General features: G+C 38.2%; 1 protein-coding gene across 1 annotated transcript; it reads right to left on the reverse strand.

The window, feature by feature from the left end:
* Positions 1-12136: 12136 nt before the first annotated feature.
* Positions 12137-18398, reverse strand: LOC119791747 (heme transporter hrg1-A-like). The gene is made up of 4 exons (XM_038298026.1): positions 18243-18398; positions 18021-18151; positions 15390-15557; positions 12137-13617 (listed from the first exon to the last, which is right to left on the reverse strand). The coding sequence occupies exons 1-4, from the start codon at positions 18320-18322 to the stop codon at positions 13481-13483; spliced, it is 516 nt and encodes a 171-aa protein (XP_038153954.1). The 5' UTR covers positions 18323-18398; the 3' UTR covers positions 12137-13480.
* Positions 18399-19521: the final 1123 nt, after the last annotated feature.

Consider the following 19521-nt stretch of genomic DNA (forward strand, 5'->3'; position numbering starts at 1 on the left):
GGTAGACCCTGCTGAGAAAATGATGTCAGATTCTGTTTGTTTAATCTATGCAACATGCAATTATAGTTAATTACTAAATATTGCGTGAATCTGCCTTTGCATCCCTATGGGTTTCTCCCAGCAGCAGCCATTTAAAACCCAACATGCGTCATGAGAAAGTGACTCATCTACTGATAGCCGGAGAACATGGTGTGGGGAGTTTTCCTGCTGTCGAAATGGTGGACTTTTTACGTGAGGCTTTTACGTGAAATCTGTCCTCCTTCACAGAAATAATGCGGTTTGAAATTTAGTTTTGAACAAAATATTGCGTATTACTCGCAAACAAGCGCTCCTTTTGTTGTGGCTTTTGTTCCGTCTCATAGATGCTTCCTCACAGTGTGTGTTCAACAGAGGGGAGGACGTTTTTAATGAGCCCTGTGATTGCACTGGTTTACGTTTCATTCGTATGGTGAAACTGAACACGTTCAGCTCTAAAGAAAGGGGGAAAAAACTGTCATAATCAAAGCAACACTGTGCAGAGAGACAGTGAATAATTTGAGGTTTAATTCAAATTATCTCCAGGATTAACCTGCATTAGAAAGTTGGATATAACAGAAGGACAGGGGTGGGGAGGGGGTCCATGTTGTGGATTTCGGTCTCTCTGGAGTTGCTGCTTACCTTCAGTGAAAGTGTGGCTCTGTGCCATCGCCATGGAAAAAATGAGCTAACAACAGGAATGTTGTGGCTCAAAGAAGAATAGAAGAGCAGGAACGGAGGGAGAGAAGAATAAGGAAAGGGGAAAGGAAAAGGAGAAGAAAGGGGAAGAGGGGGGGAGGTGGTGTGGCTGTCCAAACAGAACCAGATGCAGGAGTGTGGAGGCTCGTTTGATCTCGATCCTCATAGGCTGATTGATGTTGCACATTTCATTTCCTTGTCAGAGTCTTGACATAATGTTTCACTAAACACTTAGGCCCCCGCTCTCATCTCTGCTCTGTTTCCACGAGGGTCCATAATTAACCCTTTCTGGAGCAAACATACACCACTGTACAGTACACGGGCCTACACGCACAGCAGGGATAGCTTGGGTATCAAAACAGGCAGATGTATTGTCTATTTGTGTCTCAAAGCCAGATGGTTCTGACCTGACAGAAATAAAACCCAGAGGAGAAGCCATGCTTCAAACTTTGAAGTCTAAAAGATGGGAGGAAAAAAAAAATTCTTAACATTTGTAATGCAGTCAACTCAATTTCCATCAAAGAACAAAAGCTAGAAGCTCTGGGATGACGTCTTCAGGTGGTGGGAGCGCGGCGGTGTGACCAATCGTAAATGATGTGTTTGGATGTCTACTTTTCCTCCTCACCTTCACCTCCACACTGTGAGTTTCTTCACCCTCCTGGGCTGTAGGTATTAATGTTGGTACACAACACACTTATGCCTCCCTCCTCCTATAATCACCCTTCAAGCCCTCCATCCCAGGAGGAGCTTATGGGGACACAAAAGGCAGACATCTGGGACCCATTTCCCCTTATGGAGAAACCCTTCCTGTGGGGTATCCACTTGGAAAGGTTTAAAGGAGGAGCGAGGTGGGGTGAGGGGAGCTGCCTATGGGTGGAGATGATGGCAGTCGGGGAGGAGGAGATGGGCTTGGATAAAAGGTGTGGATGGTAGCCGAGTCACATGGAGACGTGGCCTACGTTTAGGAACAAAAAAAACGTAAAATACAGACAAACGACTAACAAATTAAAATTAGAGGGAAAAACTAGACTGAGATGACGGAGTAAATAAAAAGAATTGCAGTCTAGCAGGATGTATAATCTGTTTAATTATCTACAATCATCTAAGTTTAGTTCAGGTTACTTTTAATATGATTTAGCAAAATTATGTGCATAAAAACTGAGACTAGAATAATTTATCACAGCTATTCCTACATAGACAAATTTATAGAAGCAATTAACATAAAATACTTTCTCTCTAGAAGGAAAACAACAACAGCTCCTTCAAAGGGGAATTATAATTATAAAAACTGAAGGAAAAGGAGATGGTTTCCATAATCAGAGGTGGGTAGAGTACTAAAAAATTGTACTTAAGTAAGATTAATACTACTTGATCTTTTCTTTTTCTTTTTTACTCAAGAGTTATAGAAAAATTGCAAAAAAGGCTACATAAATCCTGAATAAATAATCATAACATGGTGTTTTACATGATACAGGGGTTTAATGATACAGACCAAAATGTTTAGTTTTGTGTAAATAATGTCTTCCAAAAATAAAAATCCAGGCAGAAGAAGAAGCACTTTTCCAAACCAATTTCTTATTAACTTTTGAAACCTTCAGCAACAATATTTACTTCCTATTGCATGGCCTCCAAATATCATAGCAGGTTCAAGTAAGCCTTTATACAAACAGGAAAACTCTTTTTGATACAAACATTAACTGTGTTTCTCTGGAGCAAATGAAAAAGGACAGAAGAATAAAAATAGAAGCTTGTTTGTTGTTCAGTGACGTTACTCACACTGGCTGGATTAGCCAGACAGTTTAGAGGAGGGATATTTTATTAAGATATCACACACTTAAAAGTAAATCATATGAAGTAGTAAAACTACTCCTAAAAGTATATTTTTGTCAAAAAGTTACTCAAGTAACTGAAACTGAGTAAATGTAACTAGTTATTACCCACCTCTGACTATTACACAGAAACAATTGACAGTTTACAAAGTTAATAGTCGTTAAAGGGAGCCAGGGGTACTTTCTATGGAAAGAAAAACAAATTGGAGAAAAATGGCAGCAATGCCTCAATTCAGGAAAATCACATAGAAAACACACATGAAATTAGAAATATTTGCTGTCAAGTTTTAATTAGGCTGTTTGAAAATGTGCACTGAAAGTATAAAACATTAAAAAGTAATTTAATGTAAAAGAAGCCCGAGTTGAATATTATTAATTATGCTGCGACGCTGCTGACGCAGCCAGTGCAACGATGCAAAGCACTAAAACGAGATTCTTCTCCCACCATGCTTACATCGCTGGACATTTCTATCTCATTCAGATAAAGTATACAGTCTTTGCTTTAAAAATACCTCCTTCTCTTGCTGCGTGTGAGCTCCTATTATTCTTGCTCAGCCCTTATGTATCCTCTCTTATGAGAGCATAATTTATCATAATATTTAGAGCTCGAGCTTCCTTTAAATATCCCTTCTTTCATGTGCAATTTAGCTAATATCCTGCTCTGGCGCTGATTACGCCGTTCAAGTACTGGGGTCCGTCTGAGACACATTATGAATAGTCCCAGTGGAGCTGGGGATATGGTACAGTGCACGGCAGGTCAGGCTGGATGATGGCGAGTAGAGCTCTTATTATTTGGAACATGTCGGGATAAGAGGCGCTCAGCTGTTGGAAGATATGACAGAAAAACTGCCTAAACATAACCTGTGATTGGCAATGTTTGATGTGGCAGAATCATGTGAGCAACAAACGACATTGTCTTTGTTTGTTTTTTATGTTGGCAACAACAGAAACACATCCTGTGTTTTTTGTTGTTGTTTTTTTTTTTTCTGTGAACATGCGAGTGTGTGAAATGTTGCTTCAGCATTACATCACATCAGGTCCATGTGTGCAAAAAGGAGTCATGAACTGGCTCTGAAAGTAATAATGTGACGACGTGACAAATGCATTTCTTTCATGCAGTTCATAGACCTGTGATCCATGTGGGAGAAGAGAGACAAATGTCCGTCTGAGCTCTGACATACATGTGCCTCTAAGCAGCAGGGAAACACACAGATTCAAACATATTTCCTAACTAAAAACAACTAAAAACCTTCTTGCTGCTGATTCTAAAACATGTTTGATCCAAACAGTTTTTTAAGGGATTTTTACATGAATCTATGCCTCTTGCACTCTTTTGAACATTTTTGTCTGTTTTGTTTCAATTGCATTTGACAGATCCCACAGATTAGTCTATGAAGATGAAGTGGAAGTAATGGGTTTTAAAATGTTAATTCTGCTCAATTGTTCTGCTAAATTCATATTGTTTGACATTTTCTAAATGTATATGGTTTTCTACTGGTGTTAGCAATGCCAAGCTCTATCCTCTGAGCTGTTGGTTTTCTGCGAGGCACCATCTGGCTTTCTGGTAGTTCAGCTGTCCTGCCAGCAGACGACTTAGACTTAGACAACTTTTATTGTCGTTTTGTAAACACAGAGTGTATACAAAATGAAATTTTGTTTTGTACAGCTTTCAGACAGTGAATGAACAGGAGCTTAGCAGTGAAAGGAGCATTTCCATTGCATAAAGTGCAGCAGTTATCAAATGTAAACAGTATGGGAGAAAGAAAACATGGTGCAAAACCGCATTGATATGGAAGTTGAGAGCATTAACTATATACTGGTGATGATTCTAAGTCATCCAGGTCATAGTCATTCCAAAAGAATTAAAAAATAGTTCACTGGACTTTGTTTCCAAGTTTGAAGACGTTCCGCTTCGCATCCAGGAAGCTTTTTCAATTCAAAGTGTATGAAATAGCATTGAGTTCGAGGCTTTATAGAGTGGACCAAAGCAATGCCTTGTTTTGGCTTAGAAAACATGCAAATTGAAACCTGACGAGCGGGTCCACCCCTTTGGAATGGGGGTTGTTTAGTTTATTTGTTGGCCTGTAAGACCCGCCTCTTCTCAGAGGGAAGCAGGGAGAACGGTCCATGGTGGGGGTCATTGATGATGTTACTTATTGTTAATGTTCTTTAATGGAGGGAAGAGGAGTCCCGATGATCCTCTCTGCTGTTCTCTCCACTCTTCTTATCTTCTTCCAGTCTGAGGCGCTGCAGCCTCCACACCACACAGTGAGACAGCTGGTCAGAACGCTCTCTATGGTGCTTCTGTAGAAGGTGGTGAGGATGGGTGGGGGCAGGTGAGCTCTCCTCATCCTCCGCAGGAAGTACAGGCGCCTCTGTGCCCTTTTGACCAGTGAGGAGGTGTTTACATTCCAGGTGAGGGTGTCTGTGATGTGCACCCCCCAGTAATTTGGTGCTGTTGACCACCTCTACAGCTAAGCTGTTGATGACCAGTGGAGCGTGGTTAGGCCAGTTCTTTCTGAAGTCCAGGGCGATCTCCTTCGTCTTCTCCACGTTCAGGATCAGGCTGCTTTCTCTGCACCAGTCCACCAGCTGCTCCACCTTCTCTCTGTAGTTCTTGTCGTTGTCGTCTCTGAGGAGGCCCACCACCGCGGTGTCGTCTGCAAACTTTACAATGTGATTGGTGGTGAACCTGGGGACGCAGTCATGTGTCATCAGGGGGGACAGCAGGGGGCTCAGGACGCAGCCCTGAGAGGAGCCTGTGCTTAGGATGATGACATCAGAGGTGTTCTGTCCAACCCCGACTGACTGAGGTCTGTTGGTGAGGAAGACTAGCAGCCAATTGCAAAGGGGTTTATTGAATCCCAGCTGTTCCAGTTTGCCAATCAGATGTTGTGGGATGAACTGTAGTCCAGGAACAGCATCCGCACATGGGTGTTCTTCTCCTCCAGGTGTGCTAGGCTCCAGTGGAGAGCAGAGGAGATGGCGTCCTCAGTGAAGCGTTTCCATGGGAACCAGATGGCACCACATTTATTAATGTCAGCTCACCCCCCTGTACTGGGCTTCTATTTAGAGTCAAAAAGATCAATCTAAACACTATCGGGCTAGAAGTTTGGTAGATATAACCTTATTTTATCATAATCAACTGGGTTTTGGTCTATTTTTTTTATACATGCATATAATGTGACTTTGTCCCTTTAATGTAGCATGGGGTAACTTCCAGAGGTTTTAGAAAAATCTGCCCCTCTGGCATCAAGTGAAATCACACTGATATGAGAGATGAGGAAAAGATCCATCGCTGCAAGTCTTTGTTTGGAGGCATTATGTCTTCTGAGGTTGCAAAGCTAGATAGGATTTACGTTACATCATCTTAACTTTTAAGAGGACCCACTGCACGTCCCTTTTCTGTCCCAGAGCAGAGCTGAGCTCCCTCCAGTTAATGAAAGCTTTATTCTTGTATTTATTGGTCACCAATCAGAATCCTTTGGTCCTTTTTGTTGCTCTAAACAAAAGCTTTATTTTTTGCTGTTGTCTAGAGTCTGGGATGAGGCTTGAGGTGAAGTTGTGGCTGACCTTTGGGAACCATCATCATAAATAGTTGGTAAATAGAGGAAAGCTCATTTCACATCCATCTATTGTAGGACGATGTATGGGAAACATTGAACTCTTAATAGATCACCTATCTGCTAAATGCAATTTATCCTCATTTAACTCAAAATTGGTATAGTTACAACAGTTTTTTTTAAATGGTTAGAGGTTTCTTAAACATTAGTAAGCAGAATGTTACACAGAAACTCTGGAGGAGCCGCAGAGATCTGCAGCTCACGGAGTCAAGAGACGAGTGTGAAAAAGGAAAAAAATAACAAAAGCTATGTAGAGGACAAACATGGTATTGGCAGTATGATGCTGGGCCTGGAGCTAAATACAAACACTCTCAATCCAATCTGAGAGATCAGGAGCTGCTTTGCAAAGAAGACTGGACAAGAATCTCCACCTGTTTGTGAGAAAAATGCAAATAATTGTGGATCTACAGGTAATGGTGTAGGAGGGATTTAACACAATGTGAAACATTTTAGTTAATAAAACACTGCAACACTGCTCTATCAGATGAAATCTTGAGAAAACTAGTTTTTGGTTATATCGTGAGAAAAGAGAACAAAAGTTTAGATAGTTTAAAAAGAATCTGTTGGAGGACCAGTCCTGGATGCTGACAAAAGACAGAGAGGGATGATGATGAAGGCCTTGCATCATATGAGAATGCAGATTAAACCCTGAGGCTGTTTGAAAGCTCAATATCTGGATGTCACAGGGTAATTAAACACCTGTTTGGCTCCTTAATGGAAAACCTAACACCGCAAATCATGATGTTGACACAAATTTACTCAGATAAAACAACTGATTCTACCTGTAATTGCTCACTGAATGTCCCTGGAAAGCACTGTATCCTCAGCATTGGACGCTGTCACGCACCCAGCCCTGTCGGACGTCTACCGAGAGCCCACCGCCTGAGGGGTTGGAGAGGAGAACCACTTCCCTCCAACAGAGCTGTTGCATGAGAGACGTCAACAGACCCCAGCTTCAAAGGCGTCTGCTTTCACATCGAATCAGCATCCGCCTCCATTAGATTACAAGGCCTTAGCAGAGTTACATTGCGTTAACATTTCTGCATGGTTTCTCAAATCCGTCGCTCTGGTTCTGGTTCCCCTTGTGAAGCCACTTCAAACACTCTCCGCCTTGTCAGATCCTTTTGTGCTTTAAAATGGCAAATATGTGTCTGTAAGATGTTTCAGATGCAACCAGAGGCAACAGAGAGCATCGCACAAAATACCACCAGAGTAAAAGAGGTAAGAGCTAAAAGTATCTGAGCTGCTGTCAACAGACAGCACCTTAGATGAAAGGATGTGAATGAAAGGAGGAAAATAAAGGGCAATTTTATTAAGAGAAATTCAGTGACAGTAAATTAGTGTGGAAACAGGGTTGGTGGGGAGTGGGTTTTAATGCTCTAAGGACATATGTTTCAGTTTGTAAATAAAACAGTAAATTGCTCTGGATGCTGCTCAAATATCTGTGGGCCTTCTTCCATGCTTTGCGGAAGTTCCTCTATAACCCTTCTGAGGCTGCCTTCTTTAAAATGCCAAAGCAACTTCTTAAAGTCAGAAAGGCCATCTGGTTCTCGACCAATTCAAGATGTGTTTTTTTTTCTCCTTCTCATCATTCTTTTTATAGATCAAATGATTTGCATTGGTATCATCAGTAATGCTCTTGAAATGTTGCAATGGAAAAGCAAAGCAATGAATGAATCACACCTCGACAGTAGAAGTTATTCAAAACAACAAGGTACAGTTATGAAAACCTTTTTTTTTTTGGTCTTATTTCTAGATTGGTGTTTTTAAAAGCCTTTAATGCACCAGTGGACTTAATTTGAACACTTGTTAGATGGTAAAGGGGGAAGGCATACAGTAAAAAAACATTTAATATACAGACATATTTAGTGAAAATATTGGGTTTTGGTTGTTTTTACTCCAATAAATCACTGGTGTATCATTTATTAGCTGTCAGTGCTTTTCAAATGTTCTTTTTGCATTTCTTTACACACACAGAGAGATTAATCTCTCTCTTACGGATCAGACGTGTCTTTAGTTTTTGCCAAAGGGGCTAAAAAATGTGACGTTAAAGTGCTTTCAGGCAAAAAAAAAAAAAAAAAAATTGTTTATTGCTCATTTTCACTGATCTAACAAAAGCCTAAAAGCAAAATATCTCAATGGAACAAACAATAATTGGTCAAATAAAAATTAAAAATTAAAAAGATCTGTAAAACATAAACATACAGTGGTAGATATATAAACATGACATAAAAAAATATAAAGTTGATCTTGGTCCATATTTTTCTGAGTGTATTTTCATCATCAATGAACATTTATATTTAATAAAATATATTTAATAAATATGAAACTCTCCAGCTTGATTAAAAAAATAAAATAAAATCCTTTGTAAGGTCCCTTTTGATCTTATTTAAAGTCCTTCGTTTTTAAGTTTAAGTCTCACATCAGTAAAATGACACCAACATTTTTAAAACTAAGTTAGCAAACTAAATTTGTCTCTTAAATTGTGGTTGGAAGCTACACAAAATCATCTGCAAATGAGTCTTTCTGGGCACTTTGAACACGCCTGGACATGGTGGTCTGTTATCCTATATTGTCTGCAGCTCATCCCACTGATTTCCTGTTGAATCCAAGTCAGACTGTCATGAAAACAGGTTGATTTTCTGTTTGGAAAACTGACCCAATGACAAACTGAGAAATGACCTGACTGAAGGATCCATTTTCCTCTGGCAGAAGGCACCACATCTTTATTTAAGGTCCTCTGAGTTAATGCATCTACATTTCTCAGGGCCATTGGGAATAAAACGAGCCCAAAGCATTACAGGTCCTTCACCCTACTACACAGTGAACATTAGGCCCTATGCCACATACTAACGAGTTGGTTTATTCCAAACATGTTTGTCAAAAAGTTCTCAAAATTCTAATCAAGAAATGCTTAATCTATATGAATTTTATAGGATTTTTTTTTTAACATGAGACTTTTAACAAGAATTTGTTTTTCCACCTATATATTTGATCAAACTGATCCATTTTCAAGTTAACTAGCTACATTTTTAAAGTAGAATTTGTTGCATAAAGTAAAAGAGAGATAAGAGTAAACATTGTAATAAATCCAAAGCTTGTGGTGTGGTTTATAATTCAATAAAATGCGGTGTATTTTGGTAGATTAGCAGAAATATTTTTTTTCTATGTTTAGAAATGGGAGTTCATCATCAGCGTGTTTATATAAAACTCTAACATCTACATTTATCTATGAAAGCATTGAATAACTTCAGTGAAGCACATTGTTCTTATGTTTTATAGTCGAGCTTTAAATGTTTTTATAATCACAGAAGAATAAACCTAGTCTCTGGTTTTCTTAAACTTATGAATGGACTTTTTCATTTCCTAAACCAACACATGTGAAAAGAGAAATACAACTTTTTAGATGTTTTCTTTTGAACAGGTTCACTGAAACCTTATGAGCCGCTTTTCCTAGTGATGTTTTTAACCAGTGTGTTTGCAGATCAGATCAAAGGCTTCCACAGCAGACTGTTTGCTGGAGATCCCGATTCATGCGTTGCTGTCTACCAAGATGTTTGGGATATTTTTGGCTTCTTCCAATGTGTAAACTATTGTTTCCAGTCTCACCGCACTCCACCAGACTGTCAGTCAAGTGAGCTTCCTCCCTTGATTTATGTATAAAGGAGTCCTATTATTAAATAAAACAAAACCCCCATGCCTTTATCTTCCACGCAGCACACATTCATTTTTAAAGGTTGCTGTATAAAACTTAATAAGATGCATTTGGCACCAAAAGCCCCCGGCCTGCTCAGTGGAAAGTCAGGCAGATTGTTTTTCAGCCTCTTAATGGCGAGTTTATAAGAGACGGATTAAAAAATGTTGCCATGGAGATTTAACCACAACATCCCAATTACCTCGGCACAACGAGGCTTTGGGGGCTTGCAAATAAACCCGTTTAATGCCATTAAGGTACGAGCGCCACAAGAAAATGTCCCTGAGGAGGGAGGAAGGAAAGCCACAGAAGAAGTGAAAGGATCCCAGTGCTCCTGTTGAAATGAGTGATAATGAAACTTTGTCTTTTTTGCATTTGCAAAAAGCATAAAGAGGCACATTTATTGCCATGAAATTATAAACAAATCACCCAATAAGCTCAAATACAGCAAATGCTGATAGAGCTTTTAATAAGTCACCCACATATTTTTCATATCAACTTCAAAGTCTGTATAAGAAGCGGCTGCTTTAACCAAATCAGCCACCAAAACACTGCATGTCTGACCCCCCCACCCCTCACCCCACCTTTCCTTTAAAGGGGGAAAAATAAAAACGTGGATGGATGGAATAATTGCTTGACTTCAAAGTGCAGGTTATTGGGCTGCGTTTACTGTTGCTTTCGCAATGTGCAGAGTGCTTTCTCTTCACATAAAGTGGGGGAGGTTTGCTTCATTCCTCTCATGGTGCAAATCTCCACTCTAAACTGGAAAACAATCACCAGCATCTAAAGAAAGTTTTTCCTTTCTATTTCCCACCAGTCATTTAAGTTCTTTATGAAGCTGCTTGGAGAGTTAGCACAGTTGCATCTCTGTTATTAAACATAAAGATTAAAAATATACACCTGCCTGTCAACCAATTAGTATGCTTTCAATTGAAATTTTCTTTTTTGGAGAACTGAATCTGACAATTGTATTATATTCATTGTTTCTAATGCGTTCAGTCACATCTGGCAATGTCTGTGCATGGATTTTAAGGCAATACCTCAAACAGATTACAGCATCACAATAGCCCCCCAAAGAAATCAGTTAATATGTGGACTTCCTGTTGTCTGGTGTATCCAGGTGCCAGAAGATGACAGGTACATCTCATCAAGCCACTATTTTCAAGTATGAACATCATGAAAGCTGCTAAGACACTGTAGTTATCCACAGGAAAAATACAGCCCTGTGCTGACGTAGGCTGAAATACCTAAGGAAGCAATTACCCCAAAAGTCCAATAAAGAGCCAAATAGGTTTGCAAAAGGAGTTAATGACAGACCTCAAGCTTGAAGACATGTCCTTTTGTTTGTTGGAGCTAAAGTCCAAGTGACCATAAGGACTATTGCTAGATTTAGAGAACTGATCAAACTTTTTCCAACCAGCCATGCAACCGTTTAGAAAAGTATTTTGTACATGCAGTGTGAGGCAAAGGGAAACGACTAAAAACATTTTTTAATGTTTGGAAATGCTTTTTAAATGTGTTTAAGTCCTATATTTTTTTGTTAGGGAAAATAGAACCAATCCCAGACCGTGGAGACCTGATCGCCTCTGATCCACAAATAAAAACAATACGTAGATGTTAAGAAAAAAATACATTTTAGGAAATCATTTCTGTTGCGTTTCCTCAGCATTCAAAGATTTAGAAGACGCTAATGTTCAAATATATGCGGACGACTCAATGGTTTTTCTACATGAAAAGAAGCATTTTTGATTCCCAGATCAGCACTGAATTGAATATCAGTGGGTTTAAAAAAATGTTTTCTTTTAATGAACACCAAAAAATAAAAGTTGACATTTTCTTACCAACAGTATATAAAGTAGGATTGTAAATGTCTCTGAGAGGTGAGCAGCTCAGTAGGTAAAGTTAATCGCTAGATCTCAGTATTGACCTGAAGCCCAGCAAAATGTTCCAACTCTACATTTGAGATTATTTTATTATGTTTTGGGATTAAATAAATAATAGAAAATAAAGTGACCTTTAGTGGCTCTAGTTTGAAACTGTATGTTTCTTTACACAATGGTGTATTGCAAAACATTTTGTGGCGAGGTCAGGATTACAATACATATCACAGATTATAAAGAAAAGGGCTGGATTTAACATAAGTCTATCTTATGATAAGACAATAAGGTGCTGGTGCAGGAATAAAGATAAAACTCCAAAATCATCCTTGTGAACTTTTCTTTTTTATATATATTTTGCATCATTTACTAATAAATGTATTTATTTAAATGTTGTTGTTTTTTGTCATTTGAGATGTTGCAGAGACTTTTCCTAGAGCAGCTGCACTATGAATGACTTAACAAGCTAATAAAGAAGGCCGTTTGGTTCTTGGAACTCCTCTAGAACCTCCGGAAATGATTTTACAAATATAAAACATTTTCCTAAAATCAAGAACGTTCTGCACAACCCTGAGACTGCTAAATAACAAGAGTCTTCAGTCAAAGGCTTCACCTGATCGGCTGCAGATCAGACCTCTATAGAGATCATTCCTTCTTACAGCTGTTCATATGTACAGTAACTCACTGGAAAACAAAATTAGTCATAACATTAAATTTCCCTTCATGAAATCAAGTCGCTAACGCATTTTTGAATTGAATGAATGGAGTTTTTTTAAACAAGATTGTGTTTTGATGTCAGCCACCACTAGAGGCGCTGCACCACATGGACAATAACACAAAGACAAGCAGCAGTGAAACATTGCAAGTGTTGGAGCGGCTTACCTCATACTACAGAGATCTAAATTCAATATTTTTGTTTTAAAAGAATAGAAACATCGAAACTCTTAAAAAGAAAAAGTGGAACATATTTTCATCGCTGCAACAAACAATGGGATGTAGATGTGAAAAAAAATGCATTTTGTTAAGAGATTATTTTAGACAAACGTACAAAAAACAGAGTGCTACATTCAGATGACAGATACATGTGGGTGTGTAATATCATGGTGCTTCTGAAGCTTAAGTCTTATTCAATAACAGCTGCATATCTAAATGAACGAACCAAAATAAGATCTATATTTCAGCAAAAACAAACAAACTTGGACTCTTATTCGTTTTGCAAACAAATGCTACAAAACCCCTCTACATTAAAAATCCCAGGGAAGTGAGCTATGTGCTGCTGAGATGTCTTGAATTTGCAGAAGTTTTTTTTCTCCAACTACCTCTGTTTCTGTTTGACCAAACTTATTCACTGTCAGGGCATCTGAGTCATGAATCAGGTCTACACTGATTGGCCTTATTTGAAGGAGTAGTGACCTCTAGTGGCTGTAGCATGAAACTGCACGCTGCTTTTCATAATAGTGTGTTGAAAAAAAGGTTTAAGTAATAATGATTGCATTTCTAGAAGCTAAATATATTATGGAATATAAACAAGAGGATTGGAGCTAAGAATACAACCGTCTTATGGTAAGAAATAAGTTGCTGGTGCAGGAATAACTAACAAAAATCATAATCCTTATGAAAATAATTTTTTTTTTTTTTTTTTACTTCCAGAAATTCCTGGATTATTTCACTACCTCTGGTGGATCTTCAGCCTAGACAGTAAGCAAAGTCGTTGAGTTGTAGCTGTAGGAGTCGGCATTGCAATCAAGAGTCACCGAGGATGCTGATGTCGGCGAATTCTTTTCGGTAACGTTTAGCAGCCAGGAGGAGCTGGAGGGACCACTTCAGGCTCATGACACTCCACACAGCTGACAGGTAGAGACTCCGAGGGTCGGTGAAAGCTACAACAGGGAGACATATGTCACACAAAGTGAGAAAAGCTCATTATGCATACTGATATAAAATAGAGAACGTAGAAGCTGTATCCCCAAAATCAAACATTAAACAAGTAGAAAAAGCTGTTAAAACGACTGCAAACGCTGTTTTATTTCCAAAGCTTTTTAAAAAGCCTTCTACCTTCTGGTAGAGAGCTTTTTAAAAAGCTTTTACTGAGAAACAATATTATTTATCACAGGTAGCGATTAGCTTACCCCTCCTTTCTGCAGGGTAAAGCCCCAAAGACCAAGAGTTCAGGTATAGAACCAATAATGTGTCCATCTTTCACAGTTAACAGGAAAAATTGACAAACCCTTGGGGTTTGTTGAATCGTGTGTAGAATTAAACTTTCCTTAAGTCTATTAAATATGACTATTGGAACAAAAAACATTGCAGATTTCAATATCTACACTGCCAAAAATGTAAATCTAAATAAGTAATTTCTTTCTTTAAAAAAAGTGCATTTGTTCTCAAATTGAGGAGGTAAGTGAGACATTTTGCCAATGGAACAAGAAAATTTACATTTAAAATAAGATCAGGTGCATATTATCTAATTTTCTTATTTTAAGAGTGAAAATACTCATTAACCAGTTTAAATTAAGGGTAAATACACTCATTTTAAGAAGTAGTTGCTTATTTCTAGATCTTGTTTGCAGTTTGACATTATGTTAGACTTAAGATTTTCTTGTTTTTCTTTCATGTCAGGTAGAATTACTAAAATCACTTCTAGGTATCGGGAAAATAAAATATGGATTTGTTTTAACGTTCACTCACATATATATATGCCATTAAACATTTGGGGAAAGCACTTATGTTGACAATCTGGCAATGTAAGCTTTATAAGGATGGAGAAAAAAAAAAGAAAATTGCAAAAATTCAACAAAGATATCTGGAAGAGATTACTGAACCTCAACAAGCCTGGTTAATTCCTGGGTGCATCTTCCAGATGCCTGAAAATTGCCACTTTCATCTGTTCAAACTACACAAGCTTAAGCAGCAGGGGAATGTCTAACCATCAGATGGTTCAGGAAAAAAACGAGGATTTAAACCCAGATCAAAAGATAAAGACCTTGTAAGAATAAAGTCTCTTTATCCAGCATAAAAATAAAACTTTTTGTACAAACAATGACTCAAAGGACAATAGCAGAGAAAGATGCCAGCACTTAACAATAACAAAACAAAACAAAATAACGACTGAAAAACAGAATACTGTTGCAATAGCATTTAGGAATAAATACTTTAATTCAAGGGAACAAAAGCTGTTACCTGATGAGACTGAACTGATTGATCATAATGACCACTTTAAGAAAAAAAAAGTCTCAGAACAGCATCCCAACTATGAAGCACAGGAGAGGTAGTATCATGGATGAAAATTTTGCTGCGGGGAGGGACTGGTGAGCTTTACTGAATAGATGGGGACATAAAGAAATAACTTGACTGAATATGAGAAAGCAACATCTATAGACATTACCAGGAAGTTAAAACTTGGAGACAAATGGGTCTAATTTAATGTAAAGCAGTAAGAGAAAGCATTGTGTGTGTTATTATTTATGCTGCAATGCATTGTCCACTTCCCTTTCATTTTTAGCAGTTTTACTATCAGTAGTACTTATTTTACATAAAAAGCCATCTTGTGGTATCGATTTGCTCTTGAAATACCAAAGTGGGTTTCACTGCATAATTTAGGGTGACTTCCATGAATCTATGTATATTGAGCGAATGATGTGGCGCAGCTTACACTCCTTCCTGCTGATGGCGATGGACAGGAAAGCAATAAAGGCCACAACGGCTAGCAGGGAGAAGAAAAGCCCCACGTGAAAGAAGAACTTGAGCCCCTTTAGCCACGTCCGCCAGTAGTCCTTCAGGTACATGACATGGGCGATCAGGGTCCAAAGCGCCAACACACCTGAAGGGGGGAAGGCAAGAGAACAAAACTGATTACTACATTGCTGGATTTGCAGTAGACCTGGCAACTTAGTGTTTTCACATTACAATGACCTTAAAAAATAAAAAAAATCTTCAGGAAAAAAACAACAAACTTTTGTTTGACTACAATGCAGTTGTGTTATTTTATGAGCTACACACTGGGACAAATCAAGAGGTATATCTGGCAGCATTTTACATTAGATTTCAAATCTACCGTATAAGGCCTCTATTGAAACTGTTGCACACTGAATAGAAATTACATTTAATGCAATCGAAGATGTCAGTGTCGGCTTGTCGCCATAACAAATTTCGTTTAAAGAAATAATAGTAACATCTCGCTTTTCTCTAGCGTGCTGCTCCTTAGTGACGAGGCTCTCCTGCATCACTCACTACATGAAGGAAAGGGGAGGGGTGAGTGCAGAATGAGGCACTGGAGTGAAACTTTTTAACCATGCAAACTCTTTAGAAGAAAGAGACGGAGAAAGCAAGAAAAGCAACAAGCATGCAACTGTAAAGCACTGAGCTCATATAAATTTATCATGTAATTTATTGATTTATTGTTTATTGAGCATGTCTGTGGGATCAAACCAGTGCAGATGAGTACTGATTACTTCTTTCTATAGAACACAATAGAAAATTTAATTTCCCACAATGGCGAAATTCTCTTGTTTACAGCAGCAAAAAAAATATAGAAAAATGGTCACACAAATATGGACCTTAGAAAAATGTATAAGAATAACATAATTGTGAATAGTTAAAAGATAAACAATAAAATGGTGTACTGTAAAGTGTTTTTAACAATATAAAAGTGTGCACCTGGAGAATAAATAACCAAAATACAGCTAAGGACATTTTTACAGTAATAGATATTTGAAAATGGCAGCAACATCAGAGATGTCCAAAATGACAGCAGCATGTTATTTACCTGACTAAGATAGGAACATTTGCTACTTAATTTAACTCATAACCTTATGTTAAGGGTTTAGGTTTAGCAGAAATAAAAAAAGAGAAATCAATAAAGTCAAAATTAAAAACAAATTGGTTCAACAATGTTGACTCAAATCTTGGTTAGATCTTATGTGAGAAAAACTCTTTTAGCTAATTTTGGTTTGACATTATCTTCTGAAGTGGTGAATAAGCTTGTTTCAGTGGCTTCTAGTCAATTAATCCAACTTTGCTGATTTGAAATTCAGAATTAAAAGACAATGCTAAATTACTGCTGTTCTTAAACAGATATTCTCCACATATTAACTATTTAATCCTCATATATAATATTTAGAAATGCACCAGCTTATCCACACATAGAAAAAAATATATAGATATTTAGTTTTTTTACTGAACAACAGGTTGGATTTTTTTCTACTCCACCATAAATGCATGAAAACTAAAAACTAAAACCTCCAACAGTATTTTATTCATTACCCCATTTACTAACAGCTTGCACTTTTGGGCACTTCTATTGAGTAAGAGATGTTACACATCCTTAGTAAAAACATTCATGTACAGATGCGTAGGCATAAAATTTTTATAAGGGTGGCCAGGCAATAACCAATGGACACTGAGGGGTGGCCAAAAGTGGATAGTCACCAGAACATCAGGGTTAATCTACATTGTTCCAACAGGAACAAGAACAATGTCCATTTTTCTACATAAAGACAAACTATAGTTTCCTACAGTCTTTGCTAACACATAGATGCATATATTCAAACATCTGTCTAGATAAAAGGTATATTGGATAAAATTATTTTCCATCGTCATTACTTACCTACTTTTATCAATATCACCCTGCATTAAACTGATATTTACAACAACTAATATCTACACAAATTGATCATTTAATAGGTTAATATTAAAGTAGTTATTTGCAGTATCTATGATTTCACTGAAGACTCTTAGATTACTTGCAGAGACACATAATTTTCTCTTTATGGCATATAACACAAAATCTAGTTCTGAAAGAGCATGAGCAATTAATTCTTTATTCTCTATTAACCACTGTGTTTTTGTTACCAAGTAATTGTTAATATATTCCATGGCCACCCCTGGCCCCCCATCTAGCTCCAGCCCTGTTCATGTATTACCTTTTTAGTCATTTTTACATTCTTACAAGACAATGCATAAAGTAAATGAGTGCAAAGGTCATGGATATGAACGGAGCTCAAAGGTCAGTTTCATAAAAGCATTGAAATTCTGCACTTTGATGGCCTAAATATTTCCATTTCTATAGATGGTTGAACTATAATGTGAACTTTGGACTCCTGATTAGAAGAGAGATACACCTGCAGCTCTTTAAAATACACAGTTATTCTCTTTAAGAACAATTTAGACACAAACTAAAAATGTAAAAGTTTGTAATGGATTTAAACAACTCGGTTTTTCGTTTATGTCTACATGCATAATCCCTCAGGAAGGAGTTCTAAATTAAAAAAAAGCGTTAATTCACCTGACAGCCCCCCCATAGCCCCTGTCCACGGCTGTTTGTACACGATGTTCCACACCAGGAAGGCAGAGACCCCCAGGGTCACCCCGATGGAAGAGTAAATGACACCGATGCAGGTCCTATTGATCGCCATCCTGACATGAACCAGAGAGCAGCAGAGGACAGAGTTAAACATTTCAAAACAACTGCATCCGGTCCCCCTCCCTCATTTAGTCACACGCTCACCCCTCAGCAGAAAATAACGCTCTGATCTGCTGATGCTTATTATTACACAGAGCCGCGGACTGCGAAACATGACACATCATTTCCAAAGAGAAATTATTTCCCCTTTTTAACAGGCAGCGAAACCAGCTTAGGTCATTATTCAACCTATCATAAGCAGAGCGCCCTCTACTGGACAAATAAAACTATTCCAGGGGCGTCTGCAGGCTGGTGAAAAGGGAGGCTGCTGGAAATATTCAGAGGTATCAAAAGTACACACATTTGTTACTTTGAGTTTTGTGTCATTTGGAGCTGTTCTGAAGATATTCCGTTACAGTAGGTTATATCCAAGTAACGTCTTCCTATGGGCAACGACTTGAAGGCACCAACTAAACTGTTCATAATTTATCAATTATGGTACGCCAGCATTCATAACATGTAGGCGAATCACTGACCCCCAGACAACTGAGGTTATATTTTTTATATTTATATCTTTTAAAAACGAAGCAGCGTGTGTATGAAGCGCCGGACTGGAGTTGTGACAGGCAGCCCGGGCCACAGGCGGCTCCACCCCTTCCATTCATTCGTCAATTCCATTTTGAGAGCGAGATGATCTGTGGTAGTAGCACTAGTTGTTTTCAAATTGGTTGCTGCTGTCTGTTTGAACCTTAATGATATGTAGCAAATAGACTGATCCAATATGGTGGACACTGGGGTGGGCTGAGACACACTTAATATTACCAGCATTCTGCGAAGCATTTGAGCGAAAGGACTTTTATTAAAAACATAATTATTGTGCACAAACAATGAATAGTTATATTAACCATACATGTAAAGAGTTGAATGGGGCCCCAAGGAACTTATGGCCCTAGGCAACTGCCTAGTGTTGCCTAAATCTGCCCCTGGTGTTTACCACGTGTTATTATCCATGATGCTGATGACCAGAACACTATGTGAAGCAAAGAGTAACGGATTAATGATGGGTTTTTTCTCCCTCTTCAAGTTGGCAATCCAACGATGAACCCGTGGAGGATCATGAATCGGAAAGGTGAAATAATTATCTAACACCTGATTGGTCACCCTGCACATTAAGGCAAAGCAAATCGATTGTAGAGACTGTGACCCACAGGTTGTGTACATACTCTGATACAGTAGGTGGCGACTTGATTCGCGTTAACCCCGCCCCCTAACTTTGATGGGTGAGTTTGACAGATTCTTTTAATGGTTTCGATGCACTGCGACACAGGACCATGAAATAATTAAATGCACACTGAAATAATTATATACATTTTTTAATAAAATG

The sequence above is a fragment of the Cyprinodon tularosa genome, unplaced genomic scaffold (genome assembly GCF_016077235.1).
Source record: "Cyprinodon tularosa strain WSP-4 unplaced genomic scaffold, ASM1607723v1 ctg40, whole genome shotgun sequence".
Lineage (NCBI taxonomy): Eukaryota > Metazoa > Chordata > Actinopteri > Cyprinodontiformes > Cyprinodontidae > Cyprinodon > Cyprinodon tularosa.